The following is a 24,098-nucleotide window of genomic DNA, read 5'->3' on the forward strand; positions in this document are numbered from 1 at the left end:
CACTGTCTGGAGCAGCAGTTATTACCCATCCATAGTAGTCTTTCAACGTGGCAGCTCAACGTTTCAACAGTTGTGGCAGTTATTCCCCATTGCTGTTTAGAGGTTTCAGGGTTTCTGATCAAGAACTTGTATACAATGGATTCTGGTTAATTGGGACACATCAGAACCCAGTTGGGCTGCCCCTAACTGAGTAGCAAGTTGTGTATTTAAAAGGAATGCATAACAAGTTAGAAGACTACCAATGCTACTATAGTACTATAAAACTGTACCTAATAGTAATTGATGGAGGAATTCATCCAGTGTACACTACCATTTATCGGGTGTCCAGGGAAGGTGTAGCAACTCTGGTATAGGGGCTTGTGTTCTTTCTGGGGCTTTTCACTCGCCTTTGGTCTCCACCAGACACTTGGCTCTCAGCTATCACTTCAATTAACTATTTGCTTTTGACAGTGGTCACAGCTTGGTACACCACTTTGACTGGCACACTAACCCAGGTGGGCTTAGGCGCTGTGCCTTATACTCCAGTGAAATAGGGATATGCTTTGTCTTTGTACATGAAGTCAGTTTTGGCAGACTAGGCAGATGAGATCCAATGGATAAGAAGGTGGCTTTGTAACTCTTTGTGAAGAGCATAAGGCACGGAAGAAGTCATGGTTATCCACTGGAACCAAGGAAGATCCCAGTTTGCGATGACTACTCGTACAACTGGATCTAGATTTGCGAGGTCGAGAGAGTGAAACACGCTCAGTGCAGCAGGGTTTTCCACTGGGTTTTACATGGACTGCTGAGCCAAGTTGTCCGATTCCATTGTGCCTCATCTGTGGCAAACAACTTACTAATGCAGCAATGGCTCCAGCAAAATTGGGAAAAAAACTTAACTACAAATCACAGCCACGTGACACACAAAACGTGCTGATTATTTTAAATTACTACTGGAATCTCAAAACAAACAGATTAAAGCTTTTAAAAATAAAAGTCGAAGTCAGTAAAAAGTTTTAGGAAGCAAGTTATTTAGTAGCTTTAAGACCAGTTCACTTGACAATATTAAAAAAAAAAAATACTCTGAAAAACCTGGACGAAGAGCGCACCAATTTCCTACGTATAGAAACCTGGTGGCTTAGTAGAGGAAGGGTTCTATGCAGTGCTGCTTTGGATTTTTTGTGTAAAATTCAGTTATGTTCCTGAAACAAACTGTCATTATGCAAACACTTTAGCCATATTTAATGGCTAAGTTTTCCCTAGAATGGGTAGATTTGTGCAAAAGGGTGAATTGCGGGAGTACTTTTGAGAGATGGTAGGCCAGCTTTTCTGAAGTGCTTTGAAGATGAAGAATGGCTGCAGAAACTAGCCTACAAGACAATTTTCATCATATGAACCAGTTGAAAAAGTCTGTAAGGCCCTAGAGAAAGTGTTTTGACTTCAAGTGACAAGACTCTTAGATTTGAAAGGAAACTGAATCTCTGGAAAAGTAATGCTGCAAAAGGAAATCCTTAATGTTTTCACTGCGGCTTGGACTTGAAAGTGAGGAAGTATATATGAGAAAGTCTCTGGTCTTACTGAAAGCCACCTTGAAAGAACTACAGAACAAAATTGTAGTTTCAAAATTTTAATTACAAAATTGTAATTTTAGTCCTCCCTTTCGACCAGAATCTATGACTGGATGAGGGACGTTTTCTCTGAATCATCTGCTTAGCCCAAGAACTACTTTAAGAGAAGAGGATGAACTTTGTGAGATTCACTCAAGATGAGGTTTATTGACCTGCCATTGGACAAGTTCTGGATTTCTGTGAAAGAAGAGTGTACCATTCATAAGAATGCAGTGAACATTTTGCTGCAGTTTTCAACTCACATGTGTGAGCAAGTTTTTTTTTCTTGTTGAACAAGCATCAAGGATAGAAATTCTCATTTCAGTCGAAGGTGAAAGCCGTGTGTGCTTATCTCAACTTCGACCCAGGAATGAGGAATTTATTATGCTTGCCTTAGAGTTTTTAAAATTGAAAGAGTGATTTTAACAAAGGTAAGCTAAGCTTAACTATCATTTTTTTCCAAGAAAGATTGGCTAAAAGTTCATTCTCTACTTAAAAGAGCATTGATGAATATTATTGGATTATTATATCTACAATTTACTAATCACTCCAATGTACTGTGAGTACTTGATAAAATCATTTTTTGCAGGGGTTCCCTGAGACCTGAAAATTGTTCCAAGGGTTTCTCCAGGGTAAAAAAAGGTTGAGGAAAGGTACTTCAGATGGTGGAGTTCACACATGTCTGCTGCCCTTTTTCTAGGGATGGAGGTGCCATGCTTTGGGAAGTGTTGTTGAAGAAGCCTTGACAAGTTTCTGCACGTAGCCACAATGTAGCCATGATGTGTTGGCAGTCCAGGGAGCAATTAAATTTAAGCTGGATTAGGCAACAAGCAAGCTAGCTGCAATGTGAGGGTTGCAAACTGCAGGAAGGTGAGAAGTATTTGAGCATATACCCAACTTGACTACATCATTCTCAACCTCTGATCTGCTCTCGATTGTGGCCAGTGGCTCAACTTTTCTGTTTTCAGTCAATAATGGCACTTACTTTGGATGAAAGCATTTTATGCTGGTTGGTATCTTGGAATATTTGGATTTTCTTGCAGAAGTGGTTCCTACCTCACTTGTGCAGCACAAACCCAAATTTACTGCTTATGATTATAGCTGAATGGTGACCAGATCTTAATGAATGTAGGCATAATTAGAATTGTACTGTAGAATTAGAATACTTGGTATTGTCTGTAACAAATCCACTTATCTCCACTTCTAATTTTCACAAATGTCGAAAGGACATTGGTACAACAATTGAAGATTGTGTCCAAGATTTTGCAAGGCATTTATGTACTGCATCTGAGATGATATGCTTCCAGCCTCCATGAAGCCTCATTGTCTTCCATTTTATAGTGCTCTTAGCTGCACAAGGATATATCCAATTTTAAACACGTTGAACTTGAGCTGTGTATGAATGTGAAATTTGACTCGGATGAATCGATCTATCTTTTGCCTGTTACACTGCTGGCATTTAGGGCAACCATGAAGGTCCTCCATCTCTGGCAGTGTTCAGGGCTTCCTCCAGCGTGTAGGTAGTTCTATTTTCACTATTGTCCTGGGTGGAGTCTCAGGAATACCATTGCACTCAGATGTTGAAGGATTCTTCATTGCTGTTTTCTTAACAGTTTTGTTCTACTAGTCAAGGTTGTTGGCCTTGAGCCGAGCCCCTCCCCCCCACCCCCGAACCTGGATGACCAGTGGGCCACTCTTAGTCTGGCCTTTACCTTTTGACCTGTATGGCATGGGTGATCTACCAAGAGCCAAAACGTTAAAGCCTTGACTCCAGTCAATATAGTTCTCAGGGTCATTGAGGCACACAAACCTGTAAACCACGACAAGATTGTAGTATTCTTGGAGGCTCAAATGAATACCCTTTTTTTTTTGTTTTAAATGAGTTGGTGTTATTCTGAGGTTTAGAAGTCCATGGTCCTGTTTTTCTTGTTTCAATACAAATTATGCAAGTTCTTTTTTGAGTTGTGCTGAAACTATTCTCTAAATAGAAACTCCGTGCTATCGTAATCCCAAGAAAAGGTCATTGAGATTGTTCAGTGATTCAACTTAGACAAAAAAAATCTCCTGTTCCACAACTGTGGGTTTGTGGAATACTTTTGATTAGTATTGGTTTTGGGGATTTCTGTATAGCCTATGCAAAATGGGTTGTTGACTCAGTGCAGACATAGTGTTGCTGAGCTTCTTGTCTGTACTTGTTTTTGTGGCTGTTTGTGACTGTCTCTCTGAACCAACCAGCCTGGCTATGCTGCTAGATTAATCTCTGTGCACTTGTCTTTTGATGATGTCAGTCATTGTTTCAGTGACTTGGGTCTGAAAGGTCAAGTCACCACTTTGGATAAAATAATTTTAGATTGTGACGTGGTGAAACTCCTTGTGCTAAGTTTCTAAATGTCTGTTTTCCTAGGAGACGATGAACAGCCTGAAGTGATTAAACTAGAATGTTTATTTGCTATTGCTTCTACTACGGTAAATATTCTTGGTGTACCAATCAATAGTCTCCAATTTCAGCTGGCATCTTGTTAAATTCCTAGCGTTTTGAGTCTGTTCAAATGTAGAAGTTGTATTTGTCCATCAGTGCTCTGAAGCTTGAGCTGCATCACCCTTCACACTTGTGATGAATGATTTAATTACTAAGTGAACAATGGCTAGTACTGAGAATTGTTCTGAAATCAGGATGTCATTTAGTTAAATCAAATTTTCTAAGGTGAAACAGATTTTGACTATAATGCTGTATGTTCTGCTGTAACACTAGACAACAATTTCTTTTCGGCAGTGTCAGTTCCTCAAATTTATTATGATAAACCACTTAAAGCTGAACATATAATTTCAGACTACTTGTATAATGTAGGAATTTGGAGAAACAAGAAATTGACTTGTATTGAATATAATGTGTTTAATTGCATAACGGTGCTGACGCTTAGTAATAGTTAAAGTAAGCTAAAAATGCTTTGATAATTTTCATTTGTATTCATTGGTTGAGGTTTTTTGCTTAAGTGTCCAACAGTAATCAGCCAGGATTGATGGATGCCAGTAGCTCTGATACAGTTTCTCCATAACTGAAATGTCTTGGTGAAACCTTTCAGCATTCTCGTCACTTGACAGTGCCAATATATACAGAGAAGTCATCTAATCGTGCATGCAGATAATGCATCTTTGGTGATGTTGTGCACTTCATGGTTTTGTATGATTGAAACATGGTGTCAGCCAGCTACATGTAGTTTGGTGCTCTGTAGTTGCCAAGAGAAAAACACCTTGAATGCCTTCCATTCGATTTTTCTCCGGTCCCAATAGCAGTCCTTTTAATTGCCTATCACTGAAGACTGTTTGAATTGTGGACAAACAAAAATTCCTTAATCTTGGCATCTTACATTTGAAATAACAAATACAGGTGATTTTATATATTTAAAAAAAATGTTTGTTAGGGAAGTGTCATAGTGCAGGCCAAATTCCATAAGATATACCTAACGGTATTTAGGAAGCAAAATGTTTGTTGTCCAGTGTAATTCCAAAGCATAGATTACAACCCAACAGACTGATTTGCTGCTTTCATTGGTTTGTGATCCATTTTGCCCTGATGTTTGCTGTTAGTCTGGTAGAAAAGTAATTTTATTGGTAGTAAATAATATGCTTTACTTTTTGTGTGACTGACCATTTAAGATGCTGGATTGGAGCCCCGAGTGTGTGGAAATATTCACTGGAATGCTCATGTGGTCTTGTATGCGATAACTGCTGAAAACGCTATTTATAGACTTTGACAAAAGGACCAGAATAGCTTAACTATAATTTTAGGAGTAAATATCTTGTAGGTTTCTGAAATCAAATCTCTTAAGCCCATTTCTGCATCACCAAATTGATCTGTTGTTGTTTCAATCAAAATTGTGCTTTTCATTTGTACTAGTTCTAATTTATTGATTTTTTTTTAAATTGCAGAATCTGTCTGCAGTTTTATCAACATCTCTTGCCTATAGTTGATTCTTTACGATTAATATGCATGGGGTAATTTTTTTTTTAAAAGAGGATTAGGTTGGAATTGCCTCATTTTCTTGAGCCCAAACTGCATGGACATGCTTTGAATATACATAAGGCATTGTAAACTGATTGTTGCATTATCTTGTTAATCTAACATACGGTACTCTTTTGTGTCCATATTGCAGACGGCAACTCCAAACTAACATGGCAGTCAGACTGTGTGATGTGGCTACTCTGCTTAGAAGTGGTTCGTGGGCTGCAGAGCCTTGGACTGGGGTCTGTGGGACTTTTCTTTAAATTCAGTAGTGACTAAGATATTTTATTATTGAGGCCATACCAAAAAGTATAATATACATGGTTGTCAAAGGTCCTTTGGTCTTGCAAAAATGTAATTGGTTCAGAAACATTTATGGTTCATTTTAGAACAGCAATAGATTTTAATTACAAAATAGCTACTTATGTATATTAAGTGAAGCCAATGTAACTATTTTGGTATGGTCTGATTAGAATTTGTATAATATTGAAGTGGATTTGTTGTTTTATGATTTGTGCTGTCGTAGCAGTGCACGTTTTAACTGCTTTTAATCTCCTTTCTTGAGCTGTTAATTGCAAATGGCGTTTAAGTGAAATTCTCACTAAAACCCAATTATTTAATCACTTGCTACATGTCCCACGTTCAGAACTCTGGGTATTATATAGTTCAGTGTTATGGCATGCATTGGTTAACATGGCTGTTCAGTGGGATTCTGATCTTCACTGTTTTGGTACATGTAAAGCAAAATCTGAATTACTTAATAGATGTCATCATTACTGGCCCTTGTTTTTGGAAGTTTTGAGCATTTGTTTTTACTGACTCTGTTTTGACTGTCTTCAGCTTCTAAAGTTCCAATTCTTTTTCACTATGCTGGTGTGGAATGCTTCCTATGTCTAAAAAGCTTCTGTACTCTTTTCAAGGCCTTCATCTTGTAGGGTAGAGGAGTGGCTGGGGGTGGCACGTTTAGTTTTAGTGAATTTATTCAGCAAAAGGGAATTACATTTATCAAGGTTGATAATTGTGTTTGCAACTCCGTAATTGTGAACCAGTTGATGCTCCTGGTGATGATGGTGTAGAATTTGTCCCCTAAGCATCTTGAAACTGAAAATGAACATCTTTTCATGTGCTTTTTATCTGCCACTTTACCCTGGATGAAATGGGCAGTAAGACAGTTGTCAATCTTGACTCAAATGTCATCCCCAGCATTCCAGTCCTCCAAAGGGCACTATGGATGTCTAAATTCCCCATTCTATACACTCTAAATTTGTAAAATGTGAATTATCATTTGGAATAGTTGTTTTGGATGTCACCACAACTTGGGCCATAAATACAGTTTGTATTGTGACGCAGGAATTGTAATAGCAGAGTTTAAATTTTCGAAAGATCCTCCTTTTGACAAGGTGGGAGGAGAGGTGGTAGTGTGCAATTCTGGTGTTAGATTGCTGTGAGTGCTGCCCTTGTCTGTCTTTCCTCAGCACATTATGTCGGATTATGCTGCTTTAATGAGTCATATAGTTGCAAATAATTGATTGAATATGTCAGCTGAAGATAGTAATTTTAAAATTCAACAGTGCTTGTGAAGGTGATGTTTCAGTAGGCTGTGACCTGTTACCATTTTAACAGACCTTGTATGGAAAGGTTTTGGCTTCCTTTCTGTGACTAAAGTTCGAGCTAGTTGGCGTAATCAAGTGGAATTTTTGTTTTGATACATATAAACAGCATGCATATAAACTGAAATTACCATTCTGTTTTAAGTTCATCTATAAAAAGATCTGGCATCAAAAGATGCCATTATTTTCTTGTGAGGCACCATGCAGCAGTTTTTCACCACCAGATGGCATAGATCTAGCTGTGGTTTTGCATAACCGTGCCATCAGTTCAGTCATTCTGTGGAATATATTTGCAGCATGGGTAAATCGCTGGTGTGTACAGAATATCAAGCTGGTATTTACCCAGATTTATGAAATGTATAAAACTGTTCATGCTCTCATTAGTTTCACTGTTCACATAACCTAGATTTGGTATTTTTTTTTAAAGAAAGGTCAGCTTTATGTTACAAAAAGCAATCAAATTCTAATGTAAACTGAAAGACTAAATCACAAACTTAATTCTAAGATTCATCTTAAAATTACATAACTTGCTACTTTGTATTGTAATTTAAGATTTTTCACTTTTACCATTTAGTTATTGGAAAAATATTTTGGAAATGGTTTGTTCAGCACTTGTATTCAGGTTATTGCTGCTCAAATGTCACAGGTTTTGAAGATGAGTTGTGTTCTTTGTCTAAAATATCAGATATTCAGTGGTATTTCTTAAATATGCAGACCACGACTTGGTCAAACCAACCCTGCCAGTTAATTTAATAATTGGATGCTAGTTGATTGGTACCTTGACTCTACTCCTTTAATTCATATCCTCAACAAAATCCTATTGATCTTTGGACTTTTCAGTTTGTCCATCCTCCTCCTGAGGGGGAATGTGTGTGTTGGGGTGGGGGGGGGGGAGGTGAAGTGGGGGGTTTTGGGGATATGCTACTGGGCTATCCCACCAAGAAAATTTCTTTATAATCTTTGTCTCATTAAATATCATTGTTACCCCTTGTTCTTAAAAACTGGGAATAGACATATATTAGAATAATGACATAATTTGACCTATTAATGGTATATGTTGAACTTGCATTTTAATCATTGCATTACCAAAATGATAGTTATGTAATATTAATGTGAACTATAATATTGAAGTAGTCCTGCTTCTCCTCCAAGTTTATGCCAACATTTACATTTGTATCAGTCTACATTTTTAAGTGTAGCTGCCCTTTAAATTTCTTGATTCTCACCAGTGTGAGTTTCTCATCTGAAGAAAATTTGAGTGTGGCAACTCCAGACCAAATGAGTTCACGCTTAAATTTGCCTGTTCAGGTGATCTGATCGCTTGGTCTCTTTATTCTGCAGACAAAGATGAGCGTTAGTCATACACACCAATTGCAATGTGCTTTGTTCATTTCTAATTTCCTATTTACTGATTTATAAATGCATCTAGGGAAATTTAGAATTTAAGTTCCAAAGACATACCGGGTGGATTAGTTGGTCATTGTAAGTTATCCTGTTTAGGGTTTGTCGGGTGGGGGTGAGTTTACAAGGGTGGAGTGGCTGGAAGGGTCTACTCCACCCTAAATTGCTAAATACATGATTCAGGTGCCTTTTATATGGTAGTGAATTTTTCCGATGTATCAAAATGAAGTTAAAGTCTTGGCATTATCTTAAATCACAGGGGTAGACTTGTATGTAGGGTATTTCAAGTGTAAATGCTGTATTGCCATTTCAGAAAGGTCTTTGGGCTTTGATAAATTGGATATTCTAAATGAGGTCATAAAGATAATGTTGACTTATCTATTTTTAGCAGGTAATTGCTGCCATGGAAACACAACTGTCCAATGGTCCAACTTGTAATAGTACAACAAATGGTCCTTCAAATGCCAACACTGGTACAAACAACTGCTCATCACCTGTTGACAGTAACACCATGCCAGAAGACAGCAAAACCAACTTAATAGTCAACTACTTGCCTCAAAACATGACACAAGAGGAGCTTAAAAGCCTGTTTGGCAGCATTGGTGAAATAGAATCCTGCAAACTAGTACGGGACAAAATAACAGGTATCTTAGTACTTTAAAATTGTCTGCTTTGTTTGCTTGTAATGTTGAAGACACTAAGAATGTGTAGAGCCTCCATTCTGAGCACTTTAGTGAAACACTGGTATTTTGATACAGCTTTATCTGAATCTTTTGATGCCATTGACAATATAGCTTCTACAGTGAGTTTGATCTGCAATGCAATAAATTGCAGTTTTCATCAGTATGATTTTAAACTATAGAAAAGCTGAGCTTTATAATTTAATATTCAGGTTTTACTCCTTGATCAATATATTGATTTGATTTAGAGTGCCACTTTATAATTCAATTCATGCAACAAAATGGGATATTTTTGACTAGTTTTTCAAATTCCTGTTAACTTGCATTTGATTGTGATGCAGTGGATTCTTCATACATGCTCGATTACTGATGGCATCGAGGATTTCTAAAGTGGTGCAAAAATTAATCCTGAGGGTTGAATAACAGTGGTAAACCCACATTTTAAAATCCATGTCTTCAATCACTTCTGGCTGTCTAAAGATAAAGATTAGCTTTATTTTTCACATGTACATGGAGACAAACAGTGAAATGCATTGTCTTGCATCAAATCAGCAAGGATAATGCTAGACATCCTGCAAGTGTCACCACCATAGATAGGGCACCAACATAGATGCCCTCAGCTCACTAATGCTAACCTTGTGTCTTTGGAATGTGAGAGGAGACAGGAACAGCTGAAGGAAACCCATCGGGGGTCACAGCGATGAAATACAAACTCCTTACAGGCATGGTGGGAATTGAACCCTGGTCTTGCAGCTGACACTGTAATGGAGTTACACTAAACATTATAATAACATGCCATGCCACTCCTTTAAAATCTTAATGCACTGGTCGTTCTATTGAATCTCCCTTCTACCCTTATGGCATTGATCTCTTTCCTAAAAATACGGTAACCAAAGTTGGATAAATTGTTGCAGCTGAGACATATTTGGTAAGCGTTTTTATACTTCTAGTGCATTCATTCTATTTTAATCCATGACATTTGAGGCCTTTCAAACTAATGATTTTCTATGAGCTTCTGGTTCACTTCTCTGCAACCTCTTCTCTCATAAACCCAACAATTCCACCCTGATTCACCTACCTACGACTGCTCAGAGTAGTTTGCAGTCATCTTTTAACATAGCACTGGTGTGTTAACATACCACCAGCATGTCCATGGGGTGCTGAAGGAAACTGATTGCACCGGGGAAACCCAGATAATCTCAGAAGGACATGTAATGCCTTATAACACTGGAGGTCAGCATGAAATCTGTACTGCCGGAACACCTGCTGCATGACGGTGCTGCCTGGTGTAAATAAAGTTAACGTTTTTCCTTTTCAACTTCATGTCACCTTCAGAAGTTTTAACTTTTGGCTTTCTTTGCATCTGGTATGTATTAAAAATACCATTTACTAAAAGTCTTTCATTCTTTCCAAAGAATGTCACTAAATATATTTACATTTTATTTGCCAACTGTGCCTACTTTGCCCCATTTCTCTTCCTGAGATTTGTTAAAATTCCTCCATTTACTTCATTATGTTAATTTTTGAAATCATGACCAGTGTCCACACTCTCCAAGCCATGGTTTTACTGGAACTTCCAAGTTTGGGTCATTTCAAAATAACAAATGGAAATTTGCTTTTTACTTGGACATAATCCAAATTAAGCATTGCTTACAGTGAAATCAGACTATTTTGAGACAAGGCTGTAAATTTAGTCCTTGGCTATTAAATCTGTGGTGATAGACCTCTAATCTTCAGTGTATTATTCAATTATCAGTCTAAAACCGAGTCATCTTTGTATTTTTCTCATGATTTAGTTACACTTTGTTCTGATACCATTTTGTGCTCTTGTAATTTATTTTCTAATTTTTAACATCTAGCTGACAGATTAATTCTAATACTGAATTGTATCATATTTTAGCATAATTTCATCTCCCTTCCTATTAAGTTTTATATCAATTTTACCTAATTCTTACAAGGTTGGAGAACTTGCTACATTTCTATATTTGTCCTTGGGGTTTTGTTCCAAGCTCTGCACAGCATGGCTCTACAGTTCATTAGTTAAGACCATTAAAGAAGTTAATTACAATTATCTTGCAAAAATATTTTAATGAAAAGTAAATATCTGCAGAGTAAAGTAGTTTTCATCTATTGACATTTATAATATCAAGAGATTAGTCAACATTTCTATTCTTTATATGCCTGATAGTAGCTCAGTTGATGACTAAATTTGAATTGGCACTAATATTGAAAGAATTTGTGGAACCACCAATGTTGAACGTGAGTCCATTTTCTTATATTTAAGATTTAAAAAAAACACTTGGAGGTAAAGTTTGAGCAGCTATTGTGGAAAGAAAGCAATTGTTCACATTTAGTCAAGACCCTGCGTCTGGACCCCACAATTACCGTACCTCCAAGAAGCTGCTTGGCCCACTGAATCTTTCAATGTTTGGATATTTTTCCTCCCAATTACAGCATCTGTAACCTCCACTTAACCTTGATGTTTTGCATTTTTGTTTGCTTGTGATCCCAATATTCTCTTCCGTCTTTAACAGCCATTTAAAGTAATATGTTGTCCTTTTATTCGTATAGTTTCAAAGCTTGTGTTTGGACTAGTTTCTTAATAGGCTGTGACTGCTGCAGACAAAAGTTCAAAGACTTTATATTCATCCTGAGGCCATTGAGCAGATTCCCAGTGGCATACAAGTGTTACAAGAGATGTCTTTAAATCCTTATGGAAGAATGTGAAATGAGATGTCCTCCTGACTCTTTTTGAGAGGTGTTGTGGGAAAAATTTGGTATTTAATTGTCAAGTATTAAAACAAAGTAGTTCTGAATCTGGAGAGAGCACGTAGAGCAGAATGTTTTTCAGACAGAACAAGAGTGCGCATCATAAAAAGACCAATGAGAACTATCTGACCCAATTAATTTTTATATCTAGTAGGGAAAGTTTGGCAGGATGATGCAAATGAAGGTACTACATGCATGTCTAGATCTTGTTTCCCACAAGCTTGAGATCCACAAAGGATTATCATGTGTGAAATGTCCAGCTCAAATTTTCAGAAATTTGGTTTGATATTGCAAAGGGTTAAGCTGCACAGTGCTGTGGCAGTGAAAAGAAATCTGAATGTCCTCTTTGAAATATCAAAACATCAACACTCAGCAGTTGACTTGAGGAGAAATATTGTGTGGGATGAATGAGCTTATTTTATTGTGTTAAGCTATAAAGGGATTGGGTTGTTTTCTTTGTACAAAGCTACATTAGCTAGAATATAATTAAATCAGTGAAATTATGTAACTTGTGGTTTGTGCTGTGTTAGCATGCTGCGTTTTTTTTTCCATTTTTGGCACAGTGGCAAATTTCTAATTTGCTATAGTGTCTAGTGCATAATGTTAACTGAATATCACATGAAATGTTGTAAGTGATGTAAGTCACCCAGTTTAGTCATTCCATGTTGTTTCAGTTATTGTCAACTTGCCCACAAAATATAGTTTAGTGCAAAAGCAAACCTTCACTATTTTAAGTCTTTAGAATCCCCAACTAGGACTGTGCTCATTTGAGTATATTCAGGTCTGGATTAATATTGCTAGACATTTAGATGAGGTTATAGGTGGGGGAGTGGACATTAATTTATCGAATTGAATGGTAGAATAGGCTTGAAGACGTGGTGTACTGTAGTTTTTTTGTCTGTAAGCAAGCAACATCTGTTAGTGATCCATAAGTTCAAGGGCAGTACAAATATTTCCTCGGATTTTTCATCTTTTATAAACTGTAATTTATTAGAAAATAATACTTGACAAAAGCACTGGAGGTCTAAGAAGTTGTGTAGTTTTGGGGCCTTAGCATGCCTATGCATGTTTGTACCCTTTCAAAATCTGCATGTATTTTGTTCAACATGATCAGAAAATGGATGTTTGTTTTTTAAAACAATTGCAATGATGTGATTTTTTTTCTTCAGTCAGTGCTGAAGTTAACTTCATGGAGCATGACTCTTGAATGGTTCAAAGCATTTTGGGAGGAGGCTTGACATTTGCTGTTCAATAAGAATTTTTGTATTGTTTATACCTAGATTCCTTTGGAAGTGGTGAAGCAATTTCCTTTTTAATATATCTGGCATTTAACACATCATATTTTTAAATGTGATGTTATTAACAAAAGTAGAAGACAGAAATGAGCTGTGCATCACCTCCAGAAATATTGCGTTGTAGCACTTAAGACACTTAAATGACTTCTGAAGTACAGCCATTAAGTGAAATAAAAAGCTAAATTGCCCAGCAAAGTCTACTCCTCCAATAAAATGGGTTGCTCAGATTGGGAAGTAATAAGATGAAAAAAATAATTTTGAAGGTTCCCTTGTAAGTATTAATGTCCGCTCAACTAATTCACTGGAAAGGGGGTGCTTCCTAATAACACTGTGTCCCTGTCAGAAATGTTTGATTGCTGCATGAAGACCATATACAGTTTGTATTTATAGGTATCATATGGTTATTAGTTCAGTGTTTTGCCACTTGGATGTGCACCAAGGTGAAGACTAATCAACAGAAATCTGTTTAAGACACCATTAATCAAAAATAGAAGTCAGCAGAATTTCTGAAAACTAGCATCTTTTGCATAGTGCAAAGATGATCACTACATTAGTTTTAAATTTTGAAATATTCTGAAATTTTAAAAGATTTCAGAAAGTTGTCCCTTGCTCATTGAAATTTTGATTCTTTATTGATTTTAAGTTTTTATATTCCTGAACTTGCAGAAGCTTGCAGTTGCAGTCAATGTCTCCTCCATTAGAAAAGGGTATATTGCTCTCAAATTGGGTAACTGATGTAAATTCCTTTTTGCCTGAAGCCCACTTTGTAATTAAGATGTCTTGCCAAGTGTGTTTAATCGATTTGAGATCCTAGGCACTTTACCAATTTAGTACTGCTGTTTGGAATGGGTGAATGTGTGGTCTGAAGTGTCACAGCTGAACACTGCATAGTTCTACTCTTTTGTTCAGAGAAACATTTCTAGCCGCTAAATCCAACTTGTGTCCCGCACTTGGAAAAACCAGCATTTTGTATCCTAACCCAAACGAACTGAAAAGTCATTTGCCTTTGCAACAAACCAATGATTTTCTTGCCCCTAAAATATTAGCACAATGCATTTTAGCATTATTTATGGAATGCTCCAGTTTCACATGAATATCTGTAATGCTGGCCTGTTTTGTCTCAGCAAAACATCTTTTTTGAGAGGTGCCAGCTTGGAAAAACTAACAAACTTCAATTCCTGAATTCAGTTCTTGAGACATGAATGCAATGGACCTATTTAATTAGTTGTGTTCTTACGGAATCAAGTTATAAATCTACTGATTAAGAAGAAGCTATATGCATTAAAGACATTGGTTTGCTATAAATTTAGTATGTAGCATGGTTCATGCTGCCTTTACAAATTGGAGCTGCTTCCTTACCAATACAGAATTCTGCAAGGTAGAAATCTTAAAAGGAAATTTGGAAGTGTTTTTACCAAATCTAAACTTCAACATACTTGACTTTATTACTTCAGCTTATCACTGGAATGGCAGTTAATTTTACATTCACTGTTTGCTTTTGATTTAATCCATGTCTTCAGATTGTGCGGTTAGTCAGTAGTGGATTTACTGCACATTATTTTTATTTCAAGGAGGTTTCAAAAGAAAAGGAAGCATGATTTGCAATTGGTATTAGGAAGTCAGTGTGAACAGATTTGAGGGGGGGGGGTGTGGAGTGAGAGAACTAAAAACAGCTGTACAGCAGAAGGCTTCTGATTCTGTTGCTTGGTTGGTCCAGCCAGAAAGCAAGGTTACATTTATTTGCTGCTGTAGTAGCCATTTTGTGGATGCCTTTTAAAGCCTGACACAAGGTGCTATATTGCTATCTAATATGTGCCTTGTGCTGTGAATGACTGTTGGTATTGTGTTTTGTATCTTAGCCCCAGAGGAACACAGTTTCATTTGGTTGTATTCATTGCTGAATGACAATTAAATTTGAGCTTGAACATGGTTGCCAATGTGTCTGGTCAAGAACTTGCCATCCATTGCCTAGCTTTTGCATTTACCAGTGCGCATTTACCAGTTACTTCAGTAATGTGAATGGCAGTGATACATAATTAGATGAGTTGCTACATTAAGGCTTTCATTTGGGGTAAATTTAAAACTTGCAGGTACTGGCAATGGGAGTGAAAGACATGGGTCTGTGGGAAGAGAAAGGAGATAACTCCAATACTTTAGAAATGTTGACGTTATTTTCCTCGATCCACCTCAGCCTGACATGAGCACTCCCAGCACTTGCTGTTTGGGTTTTTTCACGTTGATCTTAGTCCTATTGGCACATCTGTCCTCAAGTTCTTGAGCTGCTAAGCTTGGTTTTCATGCTTTTTTTTTCTGGCTCCTAAATAAACTTTTTTCTGAGTGCAGCTGGAACTGTTTTTCTATTGCAGATTTGAATGTAGTATTTTAAGCTTGTATTTCTTAGAGCTCTTTCAATGTTGATAGCCTTTCAGTGTAATCCATCTATATTGATAGCTTGTTGCTGCCCTTCGGAGGCAAGAGAAATGTTTCTGTTATTTCAGCATGTGTGTTGATTAATTTTAGTGTTGGAATTATATGAAAGCAAGCTGCACTGAATTTTGCACTGACTCCTAGATGCTGAATTTTAAGGATGTATTTGCCCTGGAAAGGTTGTATGGTAACTTCCTCGTGAATTATGCTGGTTTTAGATGAGATGCTGCCTGAACAGATCTTCCCGTGTTGAAAGGTGCTCAGAAATTTTGTGTACGTGTGGGAATTGTCGATTAGAATAAATGGAACATTTAGATTCAAATGTTTAGGAATGGAAGTGGGAAGTAGTTCATGTAAAGGATGGTACAGCTGTAGAACATTGCCCTTGCTTCTCTCCTCCCAGGGGAAAAAAAATGGAGGTGATCTCAGTTTTAATGACTTGATGTTTGAAAGGATGTTGATTTGTTGCTGATGGATGTGCTTGAAATATAGGTCTGACGTGGTGTCTAAAGCAGAACAACCTTGATGGTTTAGTTGATCCATCATAATCAACTCTAGTTTGGCCTCCTGAACCAGCTGCACAACATGCTTGGTTGCATCAAAACTATAGATTTCCCTCAACTACTTTCAAAACAATCAAGGACAGACATTAGGTACTCTCCAGTGCATGAGAAAATCTGCAATTCAGATGCTGGAGATCCAAAGCAACATACAAAATGCTGGAGGAACTCAGTAGGGATATTGGGAGGCCGAGCACCTATGCTTTGTCTGCCGGAAAAAGCGTGGTCTCTCTGTAGCCACCTATTTCAATTCCACTTCCCATTCCTATTCCAACATGTCAGTTCTACTGTTGTGATGAGGCCACACTCTGGTTAGAGGAGCAACATTTTGTATTCTGTCTGGATAGCTTCCAACCTGATGGCATGAACTTCAATTTCTTGAACTTCCAGTAACTGTGTGACCATTCCTCATTCCTGCTTCATCCTTATCTCCTTACCTACCCATCACCTCCCTCTGGTACTCCTCTCCCTTTTTTTCCATGGTCTTTCATCCTCTCCTATCAGATTTCCCCTCCTCTATCCCATTATCTCCTTCACCAATCAACTTCCCAGCTCTTCACTGTTTCCCCTCTCCAGTTCCATCAACCACCTGTCACCTTGTACTGCTTCCTCCCCTCCTCCATCTTACTGACTTCTCCCCTTCCTTTCCAGTCCTGAAGAAGGGTCTCAGTCCAAAATGTTGACTCTTTAGACCTGCTGAGTTCCTCCAGCATTTCGTATGAGATGCTTTCCTGTGATGCACCTTGAATGACTTTTAGAGTTTGTCACACTTAACTGTAGAACAGGTGGATTGCAGAAGCAGTAGACATTTCTGTCCCTTGTGCCAACTCTACCGTTTAGTAATACTGTGGCACCTCTTTTAATTCACCCATTTTGCATGTCCCTTGATTTCTGTAGCATTGAAAAATATGCTCATCTGTCTGGTTTTATTTGATGACTGATACCCCATCTGCCTCTTGTTTATAAAATTTAAGATTTGCTACCCTCTGTTCAGATATTTCTTTTCATGTATTTTGACTAATGAAGCTTTTTTTTTTGCAACAGAATCCAGTTCTTTAAGACTTAATAACGAGAAAGCCAGAGGTAAATAAGCCAGTCTTCATTGGAGGATCAGAGGTGGAAAGGATCAGTAACTTTAAATTCCTGTTTTTTAAAAAAAAAATGTTGGATGACCTGTCCTGGGCCTGGCATGTAAGTGCAGTTATGAAGAAAGCACAGTAGTGCTTCTAATTAGGGATTTGTAAAGATACAGCATATTTTCTTATGTCCATATATAGGAGAGAGATTGAAAATCTGAGTGGTGCCATAACAGCATCTCTTAATGTCAGCAAGGCCAAGGAGCTGATTATTGACTTCAAGAGAAGGAAACCAGAGGTCCATGAGCCAGTCCTCATCAGAGGAGCAGAGGTGGAGAGGATCAGCAACTTTGAATTCTGTTCAAGGGCACCACTGCCCTTGAATGGAAAATCCTACAAAAAGTAGTGGATACAGCCCAGTCCATCATGGGGTAAAGCCCTCCCTCCCCACCGTTGAGCACATTTACACAAAGAATTGTCACAGGAAAGCAGTATCCATCATTAGGGAACCACAACAACTAGGATATTAAGAGCAAAAGGATAGTAAGGGATAAAATTGGTCCTCTTGAAGATCAGAGTGGCTGGCTATGTATGCAACCAAAAAAAATGGAGGAGGTCTTGAATGGTTTTTTGCATCTGTGTTTACTAAGGAAACTGGTATGGAGTCAATGGAAATAAGACAAGCAAGTAGTGAGGTTATGGAACTTATACAGATTGAAGAGGAGGAGTTGCTTGCTATCTTAAGGCAAATCAGAGTAGATAAATCCCCAGGACCTGACAGACCTTGAAGGAGACTAGTGTTGAAATTGCAGGGGCCCTGGCAGATGTATTTAAAATGTCTGTATCTACAGGTGAGGTGCCGGAGGATTGGAGGATAGCTAATGTTATTCCATTGTTTAAAAAAGGCTCTAAAAGTAATCCGGTAAGTTTGACGTCAGTAGTAGGTAAATTTATTGGAAGGAGTACTAAGAGATGAGATCTACAAGTACTTGGATAGACAGGGACTTATTGGGGGAGTCAACATGGCTTTCTGCGTGGTAGGTCATATTTAACAAATCTGTTAGTTTTTCGAGGAGGTTACAAGGAAAGTGGATGAAGGGAAGGCAGTGGATGTTGTCTACGTGAACTTTAGTAAAGCCGTTGACAAGGTCCTGCACAGGAGGTTAGTTAGGAAGATTCAGTCGCTAGGTGTACATGGTGAGGTAGTAAATTGGATTAGACATTGGCTCAATGGGAGAAGTCAGAGAGTGGCAGTGGAGGATTGCTTCTCTGAGTGGAGGCCTGTGACTAGTGATGTGCCACAGGGATCAGTGCTGGGTCCAATTTTATTTGTCATCTATATCAATAATGTGGTAAATTGGATCAGCAAATATGCTGATGATACAAAGACTGGAGGTGTAGTGGACAATGAGGAAGGTCTTCAAAGCTTGCAGAGGGATTTGGACCAGCTGGAAAAATGGGCTGACAAAATGGCAGATGGAGTTTAATACAGACAAGTGTGAGGTATTGCACTTTGGAAGGAAAAACCAAGGTAGAACATACAAGGTAACTTGGTAGGGTGCTGAGGAGTGCTGTAGATCTGGGAATACAGATACAAAATTCCCTAAAAGTGGTGTCACAGATAGAGTTGTAAAGAGAGCTTTTGGTACATTAGCCTTTATAAATCAGAGTATAAGAGTTGGAATGTTATGGTGAGGTTGTATAAGGCATTGAGGCCGAATTTGGAGTATTGTATGCAGTTTTGGTCACCAAATTACAGGTTGAAAGAGTGCAGAGAAGGTTTACAAGGATGTTGCCGGGACTTGAGAAACTGAGTTACAGAGAAAGGTTGAATAGGTTAGGACTTCATTCCCTGGAGTGTAGAAGAATGAGGGGAGATTTGATAGAGGTATATAAAATCATGATCGGTATGGATAGTGAGTATCCATACCCATCATGAGTATACCCATAGTGAGTGATCCATACCCATAGTGATGGGCAGGCTTTTTCCACTGAGGCTAGGGGAGGAAAAAACCAGAGGACGTGGGTTAAGGGTGAAGGGGGAAAAGTTTAAAGGGAACATTGGTGGGGGGGGGGAACTACTTCACGCAGAGTGGTGGGAGTGTGGAATGAGCTGCCAGATGAAGTGGTAAATGTGGGCTCACTTTTAACATTTAAGAGAAACTTGGACAGGTACATGGATGAGAGGTGTATGGAGGGATATGGTCCAGGTGCAGGTCACTGGGGCTATTAGGCAGAAAAATGGCACAGCCAAGAAGGGCCAAAAGGCCTGTTTCTGTGCTGTAATGTTCTATGGGCATACTCTCTTTTTTGCTGCTACCATCAGGAAGGTGGTACAGGAGCCGCAGGACTCATACCAGCAGATTCAGGAACATTTATTAGCCTTCAACCATCAGGCTCTTGAACTGAAGGGGATAATTTCACTTGCCTCATCATTAAAATGTTCCCAAAGCCTATGGGCTCACTTTCAAGGACTTGTCATCTCCATATTCTTGATATTTACTGCTCATTTATTTATTTTTGTATTCACACAGTTGGTTGTCTTGTTCATACTGGTTGAACACCCAAGTTGGTGTTGTGTTTCATTGATTCTATTATGGATTTATTGAGTATGCCCACAAAGTGAATCTCAGGGTTGTATATGGTAACATATATGTACTGTGATAATAAATGTACTTTGAACTTTGTTCTGGAACATCACAGCCAGGGAAAATGTCTGCTTTTGTATCTAGAGCAACACACACAAGATGTGTTGCAGGTCAGGCAACATCTTTTGGAGAATAAATAATTGTCATTTCATACCAATACTCTTAATCAGCCCTCTTTATTCTCCACCATAGATGCTGCCTAACTTGAGTTCCACCAGTAACTGTGTGTGTTGCTCAATATTTCCAGCATCTGTTGAATCTCTTATTTAGCTTTTGTATCTATCCTGTTAAATCCAGTAGGAATTTTGTTTCGTGTGATTATATTTTTAAGCAAGCATGTTTATTTGTATAGCATTTTTCAAACACGACTGTTCAAAGTGCTTTACATAGGATAAGATATAGAAATTAAACATTTATTTCAGACAGTATACAAGAGAATATAATCACCCAAAAATAGATATAATAGAGTTTACAGTGCAGGAGATTCTAATTAAAAGCTATAGTGAAAAATTTTACGTCTCTTTTAAAGAGAGCTGGAAGTTGGGGCAGACTTCCGATCCTCTGGAAGGTTATTCCAGATATGTGGAGCCTCATAGCTAAAAGCAGCTTTATCGTGTTTAGTTTTGAACTTGGGGACAGTAAGAAGATCTACCCCAGACGACCTGAGAGCTCGGGAAGATTTGTTATGCAGTAAGAGATTAGATGTACTTTGGCCCTAGATCGTTCAGTCCTTTAAAAACCAGTAGTAATGTTTTAAAGTCGATCCTCTGGACAGGAAGCCACTGTAGAGATCTGAGAACTGAAGTGATGTGTTCTATTTTCTCGGTCTTAGTGAGGGCTCTAGCAGCAGCGTTCTGAATGAGCTGCGGCTGTCTGAGAGATTTTTTTGTACAGATACCTGTGATAACTCCATTACAGTAGTTAAGCCTAACAAAAGTAAATACATGGATGAGTTTTTCTAGATCATGCTGATACGTAGGCCCTTTAACTCTTGCTATATTTTTAAAATGGTGGTAGACTAACTTTGTAATCGTCTTGATGTGGCAGTTAAAATTTAAGTCTGAGTCCATCACAACACAAGGTTTCTGGCTTGGTTTGTAGTCTGTAACAACGTGGATAGTAAGTGAGCACTGACTGTTAACCATTTTTTTGGTGCCAAAAACAATTATTTGTCCAGCACTCTTTGCCCTATATGCCAGGTGAAATTATGGTGTGTTATGGTGAAAAAAGCCAATCTATACCTTTTAACAAAAATCACACAGCTCTTTTACACTCAAAATTCAACCATTAAGCTGTTTTCAAACATCAATGTTTAATATTTCATTCAAAGACAGTGAAATAGCTGGTCATGATAAAAAGAGAAGAGAATGGACGGTTCTTCTGTTCAGAATTCATACTTTATATCTATTGTGATTTTGGAGAATAATAAGTATTTGATCCAGAGTACTTCTCAAGTACATGGAGAAAAGTATAGAAGGTTGATTTTTAAGATTAATCAGTTTTAAGTTTTTAAAGCTATTCTGGATTGTGTTGGTGTTTATTGCAATGAAGATACAGTGACTGTTACACAATAGTAATATACCTGCTAAGGAAATTGAGAGTTAATAATCTTGGCATAACTTGTTTGAGAATTAATTGTATTTAAGGACAGAAGGATATCTTCCATCTGAAAACATTTAATGTCATAAGACAATGTGAAAAGACATCAGAGTTTATGCCAGATCTGTGATCAATCCCATTGTCCTATTTCCCTGTTGTCCATTATCTTATTTAATTTTCCTCCTATGTCAGGAATACAGAAATCAGTTAACACACCGGCACTTTTATGGCATGTGAGAAACCTCAGTTGCAGGGCCATTGTGCAAACTCAATGCAGAAGATCAGGATTAAACCTGTGTTGCTAGAGCTACCATGTTATCATCAAATCAATGCTTTTTATTTAGGATAATAAAACAAAATTCTGGAAATAATTTGATCAGGCAGAGGCTATTGGAAGTGAGTGAGATTTTTATTCAATGAACATTAGAAATGGTATGATCGTATGGTTTTGTAACAGATTTACAACATTTGCAGTTTTTTTAGCAATTAATAGTGAATTCTAATTTACATTTTTGTATTGAAATTTTGAATTCAATCTCAAACATCCTTTAGAATTGGGATTCTGAATCAAACTCAGAACTCTAGATATTAATCCCTTGTGAAACTGTTTAAATTGCTATAAGCAACTGATGTTTTGGTTAAAAACTTGTCTCAGTTCGAGATGCACTTAATGGGTAACTGTTACCTTCATCCAGGGAAAGTTTAGGGTTGGCAGTAATTGTTAGTGACATCCATGACCCAGCCTTAAAGAAGCAATCAAAGTCCAGTGCAAGCTTTGATATGACAAGCCATTTTCTATAAGACTACAACATTGAATTGGCCATGGATTCATAATTGACTTGTTCTTTCTTCCAGGTCAGAGCCTTGGTTATGGGTTTGTAAACTATGTGGATCCGAAGGATGCTGAAAAAGCCATCAACACGTTAAATGGTTTGAGACTCCAAACCAAAACGATCAAGGTAAATTTGTGAAACTAAGACTTGGCATCTTGTATTGAGTGCTTTGCTAAATTAAATTTTCAGTCAACTTAAATCGGGTTCTTAGCCTTGTTTTAATGCCATAGACAAATACCATTAAGCAAGGTGTCCATGGCACCTAGGTTAGGAACCCCTGACTTAAATATTTGGGGTATTGATAGGTTTTATATGCATGCTTTTTCTCTGCTATAACCAGTACACAGTATGTTAGTAGTTTCTGAAGCTATTAGCGGAAAGGCACCTTCAAATGATTTCCTCACTAAAATCCTACTTGGTATTAGTGTGTGTATATACAAGTAAAATGTGATTTAACTTTCAACCATCAAATCCTGTCTAACGTCCACTCTGTAGTTTAGTATTACAAGATCTTTTATGTTTTATAAAAGTGATCGATCATACAATTGCATAATCCCAGAGCTTGTAGCATCGAGGTTTCTGTGAAAGAACTGCTTTGCTCTTTAAAAAGCATTTTGGACTCTCAGGATGTAAGATTAATAAATTAAGGAGCTATCCTGGAGGAAAGGTTAGGATGCTGAAATGTGAGGGTTTGCCTGACTATTTGCTATTCTTTCAGGTGATCAGATGACCTTATTGAGCAAACCAATTTGTACTGCAAAGTTGTCTTGTGGCCAGATGGATGACAGGTTGTCTGATAGAGCCAAATTATTATAAACTGGTGCTGGCACCGGACTTCATGCTGGACAGACTTTCTCTCCCGGTAGCGAAGAGTACTGTAGTAGTTTTGTTGCATTGGCCTTGACAAAGGTCACCCCAGTAGATTGAAAATGGAAGCATCTTTTTTAAATAAATAAATAAATGCTCAGGCTCATCATTTTGACTTAATTTGGGGTTCCAAACAGGAATTGTTATCTTGCTATTTGACAAGTCCTGGAGTCTTAATTCTTAAAATTTTGTCCAACCTTTACCTCCATTGCTACAATCTAAAGTTAATTCTGTTCTAGATCTAAATGTACAGTTCAAATGCCTCCTAGTTTCCCTTATTCTCAAGTTTTCTTGTATGGGTCAGATTGTATTGAAATGTGTGGTTATGGCTATTTGAAATGAGAAAGAAAACATTTCAAATACAATTCTAAATTCTCATGGGGAATGCAGTGAGCAGAATAGTAAAACCAGAGAAATATCTACAGTAGAAATAAAATATTGACATGGTAGACCTGATAAAGGGTCTTGTCCTGAAATATTGACTTTATTAATTCCCATAGATTCTGCCTGACCCGCTGAGTTCTTCTATTTTGTGTGTGTGTTGCTGTGGATTTCAGCATCTGCAGAATTGCTTGTGTTTAAATGTCTTCAGCACCTGTTTCTTGTCCTGTCATAAACTGATTCAAATGGTTTTATCTCTTAATTCTGAGTCTAGTGTCATCGTTGTACGATACTCATGTTACTCTACGTTATTGATTTCTTTGCTAACTAGGTTCTGCACTACATTACTGGAGCATAGATATA

The 24,098-nt window shown here is 37.7% G+C and overlaps 1 protein-coding gene across 9 annotated transcripts in view; it reads left to right on the top strand.

Annotated features, from left to right (window-relative positions):
* Positions 1-5,747: 5,747 nt before the first annotated feature.
* The window catches only part of elavl2 (ELAV like neuron-specific RNA binding protein 2), a 61,187-nt gene continuing 42,836 nt past the window's right edge, over positions 5,748-24,098 (top strand). For 4 of the 9 annotated variants that reach the window (XM_059969103.1, XM_059969106.1, XM_059969104.1 and 1 more), the window contains exons 1-2: positions 8,998-9,244; positions 22,510-22,613. In XM_059969103.1, the coding sequence (XP_059825086.1) occupies positions 9,004-9,244; positions 22,510-22,613 (345 nt within the window). In that variant the 5' untranslated portion in view covers positions 8,998-9,003. Of the gene's footprint in view, positions 5,832-8,988; positions 9,245-22,509; positions 22,614-24,098 lie in introns of those variants that run through there. The other 5 variants (XM_059969100.1, XM_059969098.1, XM_059969101.1 and 2 more) reach the window with 3 other exon arrangements.

Source organism: Hypanus sabinus, chromosome 5 (genome assembly GCF_030144855.1).
Source record: "Hypanus sabinus isolate sHypSab1 chromosome 5, sHypSab1.hap1, whole genome shotgun sequence".
Lineage (NCBI taxonomy): Eukaryota > Metazoa > Chordata > Chondrichthyes > Myliobatiformes > Dasyatidae > Hypanus > Hypanus sabinus.